Source organism: Azolla caroliniana, unplaced genomic scaffold, assembly GCF_043228905.1.
Source record: "Azolla caroliniana isolate FFs.n. ecotype wild unplaced genomic scaffold, voAzoCaro1.0.p SCAF_5, whole genome shotgun sequence".
Lineage (NCBI taxonomy): Eukaryota > Viridiplantae > Streptophyta > Polypodiopsida > Salviniales > Salviniaceae > Azolla > Azolla caroliniana.
The window spans coordinates 1,445,013-1,449,075 of record NW_028230440.1 but is presented as its reverse complement, the minus strand read 5'-3'; the positions used below and the strand labels follow the sequence as shown (position 1 = coordinate 1,449,075).

The 4,063-nt window shown below is 39.7% G+C and overlaps 1 protein-coding gene across 1 annotated transcript; it reads left to right on the top strand.

Annotated features, from left to right (window-relative positions):
• LOC147863526 (uncharacterized) lies at positions 1 to 4,063 on the top strand. Its single transcript, XM_087320288.1, has 12 exons — positions 1 to 200; positions 340 to 407; positions 529 to 581; positions 1,018 to 1,095; positions 1,265 to 1,342; positions 1,433 to 1,619; positions 1,725 to 1,792; positions 1,916 to 1,991; positions 2,077 to 2,138; positions 2,229 to 2,298; positions 2,400 to 3,146; positions 3,570 to 4,063. The coding sequence occupies exons 1-12, from the start codon at positions 37 to 39 to the stop codon at positions 3,683 to 3,685; spliced, it is 1,767 nt and encodes a 588-aa protein (XP_087176414.1). The 5' UTR covers positions 1 to 36; the 3' UTR covers positions 3,686 to 4,063.

Sequence of the window (4,063 nt, the reverse complement as noted above, 5' to 3'; positions counted from 1 at the left end):
CTTCCTTCCTCCACCTGTCCCCTCTCACCCTCATTCATGCTCGCTCCCTGCACTCCCCTTTCCACCATGGCTGCCCCACCCTCCACTGTCGACAGCAGCTTCATCTTCTCCGACATTTCCCACATCAAGTCTCACAACACTGCTGCCATCCCCACGAATTACAGTCGGAAGGAGAAATCTCTCGGCCTCCTCTGCGAGAAGTAGGATCCTCTCCTTATTTCCATATTTAACTAGAAACAAATTACTTTTTCGGAGTCAAAATTCGTTCAGTGTTCCCCTCCATTCGTGTTAGATCTACAGCTCTATTTGTATTAACTTCTCTTCCTTTCTTCTCGACAGTTTCCTGCACCTTTACACCAACGAACAGGCAGAATCCATCAGTCTGGATGACGCTGCGAACCGTTTAGGTATTTGACTGATAATTAATTCATTGTGTACGTCTCTTTATCGGTTGTGTATGCAAAATTCTGGCGATATTTTGAATTTTGCGTAAAGCTCCATCATGAATTATGAATCGGTGATCAACAGGTGTTGAACGTCGAAGAATTTATGACATTGTCAACGTTCTAGAGAGCATTCAGGTATGCTCAATTTAATCGCTTTCTCACGCACTGAACTCTCATGGTATCTGCTACATATTTGCTCATGATACCCCTTTTTCTGAAAACCGTGCTAGGTATAAATTATAATTCTTATTACATTCCTTTCCAATCTCTGAAAACGGTGCTACATATAAGCCTTTCTTATGTTTACTACCTTCCTCTTCCTCTTCCTCTTTTCTCAGACATCTGCGATAGGATATAAGAAATTTATTTGTACAGCTTTTTTCCTCTCCCCGGAAAACATGTCAGACATGTTTATTTCTTTCATGCACTCTCCTTCTCTTTGAAGTCGGTGCTAGATATGATTTCTAATCTTGTAAATTATTCCTTCTTCTATGGAACCTGGTCTTCATAGTAAGGTGAAATGTCGTGCTTTCTGTCTCACTAAATCTTCCGTGGTTTCTTATAATCATAGATTCTGGTGCGCAAGGCGAAGAATCAATATACTTGGCATGGATTTAGCAGAATTCCTGAAGCTTTAGAAGCACTGAAGGTTGGCTTATCCTTCAAGGATTTTCGATTTCTTCCTCTCCTTCCAGGCTAGTTTGAAGAATTTGAAGTGTTCCTCATGACAGTGGAAAATATTGCTATAACTTCACGTTTGGTATTAATTGACTTAACTATTTTTTTCTTATATTATCCTTTTTTTCCGTAACTATCAGAAGGATGCTGTTATACGAGGAAGCCGTTTAGCTAGTTTTAGAGGCACTGAAGCAGCAGCAGCGAGTGATAATAATAATGTATGTGGAACTTGTATGATATTTTGTTATATATGTGTTGCATTTGAAAGAGTTCCTTCATAACTTATCCCCCGAGTTCTTATTCTGCAGGAAAATGAGGTAGATGAAGAAGAAGACGATGATGCTGAAGATGAGGGAGGCAGCACCTCTCAAAATGATATTTCTGCTTCTGGCGTTAACAACAGTCCTATTTCTGTCCTAAATGTAGATGAGCCTATGCTTCTATTGGATATGAAATATGGTTCTTCTCAGTCGGTTTCAGCAAAGTCTGGACCTGGTAATTAGATTGTAATGTCATAAGATTTCTTGGTTTTTGTATCGATTCGTTTTAAAATGAAACGAGTGCATTGTTTACTTATTTGCTCCCCTTTATCATCTGCAGAAACAAGGAGAGAGAAATCACTTGGTCTGCTTAGCCAGAAATTTGTTCAGCTGTTCCTTGTATCCAAAGTAAGGGATTTAGTAATGGAAATCTCAGCCTCGTTAAATTGTAGCTGAACTCATTTTTTTCCAGTGTGATGTCTATTGTAAGAGTCTGTTTACTTATTATATCGTAATTTACTGTACTTGCAGACTAAAATTGTGTCATTAGAAGATGCTGCCAAGGTGTTGCTCGAAGATTGCAAGGAATCCTCTTATAAGTTGAAAAGTAAGGCTAATTATAGCTAGTAATTTTTTCCTACCTAATCTTGCAATCGCTTTCTTAACCATGACATTTGGCTAACCGTTTGCAGCTAAAGTTAGGAGGCTATATGACATTGCAAATATATTCTCTTCAATCCGATTGATAGAAAAGGTAATCTTCACTTGCGTTGTATGTGCTAAAATGAATTTGTATTCCTAGTCGGAGTGGTTATCAAATAAACTTTTCTGGTTTTTCTCGTAGACCAATGAAACTAAGAATAGAAAGCCAGCCTTCAGGTGGCTGGGTGTGAAGGGAGTTGACGGGACATCTGGTATGGGAAACTCCGTCATGCCTTAACATCCAAATAATTAATTTGCGTGACAATAATACTAGAGTTAGGTTTTCATAGCATTTTTCATTTGGATGTTCCAGTTAACATCAAAGGCTCTTCCACATTTGACTCCTCCAATCTGGAGAGGGTCAAACGAGCGAGATGTGGGGGCGAGGATTCCAGCTTTGAAGAGAAATGTGTGATAAGGAGTAATGATAATAAGGTAAAGCCTCTTCAGAGCAGGAATATGAACATTCTACCTAGTCCTATTTACAGTCCAGTGCCATGTTATCCAAGAATGCAAGGAGATGGAGCGTCTCGGCCAGAAGTTGTATCACCAGCTAGCAGTAATAGTGCTTCTAAGCTAAACCTTGGTTCCAATGGAGGATGGCGAGAGTGGACAAATTCAGCATCACATGAAAGGAGTCCAACAAGGCAGGGATGTGGAGGGCAACGTAATCAAAACAAGAAAAATCTATGGAATAATGAAAACAAGGATCCATCCAACAATGCAGACCATGAGCAATGGAATAATGAAAACAAAAATTCAGGGAATGACAAAAACATGAATCTGTCGAGTAATGAAAATAAGCCTTGTTTCCCATCTTCATACTCAGCTGGTGGATGTGCCACGGGGTGTTGCCAATGTACAAATTCCAAAGCAGCACATGAGAAGAGTATGCCTTTCTACATGAATTTCCTTTCAGCCCCCATGTTTTGTCCTTTCCAAGCTATGCATAAATGTCACCATATCAGTGAAAGGAACTGTGAGAATTGTCACATAAAAAATGGAAGTGACAAGGAAACAACATGCTTCAATGCTGGACCTCTCAAATATCAAAATGAAGGTAATAAATTGATTATTGGGGAAAATCTCACCATACCCTAAAGTTTTTCCTTAAATTTCCCAAAATGCTGAAAGTTTTGTTATTTCAACAAATGCCCTTGGTTATCCCCAGAGCAATTATGTCTGCTATTTGAGTGATTGCATGACCAATCCATTCCCCTTTTTCAATTACTTGGCCAATTCATCCCCATGTTCTCTTTTGGGTTTTGACCAATGTTATTTCGAAGAGTAACCAAGCTCAGGGCATTTGGGGGAAATAAGGAGCTTGAGTATCTCAAAGTCTTTCTCTTGATTATTTTGCTTTCATGATGTCTTTGAAACTTGTTACCAAATAATTCCGGCCTCTGCCTAATTATTGGTACGTTTGATGCATTTTACTGTGCGAGCCTAACGTCATGGATTTGTTTGGTTGATATGTTTTCAGCTCTGAACCACATGTTTGGTCACTATATGGAAGCTTGGAAGGCATGGTATTTGCAAGCTGCTGCCTGTTCCATGGCTCCTCCTTCCACTCCTCACGATCCTATGCATAGCTCATGATTAACGAGTTCTTGTATATCCCATTCGATTATCCCATTTGTTTGTACCCTTCACCTCAATAATTTGATCTTTGGATTGTCGTGTGTCCCCCCCTCATGGTGATAAGATGAGGTGCATGGACATGCCAACCATATTTCTTGGTGTAGAGAAAAGTTAGTGTTGGGGGGTGGCTTTACCCCCTTCTTTGTAATGCACAACAAAACAATACAGACTTTAGGATGGGTTCGGTTGATTACAATAGTCGATCATGTAGGCAGGAAACGTTTATGGACGGACTCTCCCCCATGTTATTAGTCTTGTAAGGCATACATTTTTTGCCCAATTTTGGTGATGATAAGCATGAGTTTTGTACTCCATAACATTGGTACTGTTGAGCCT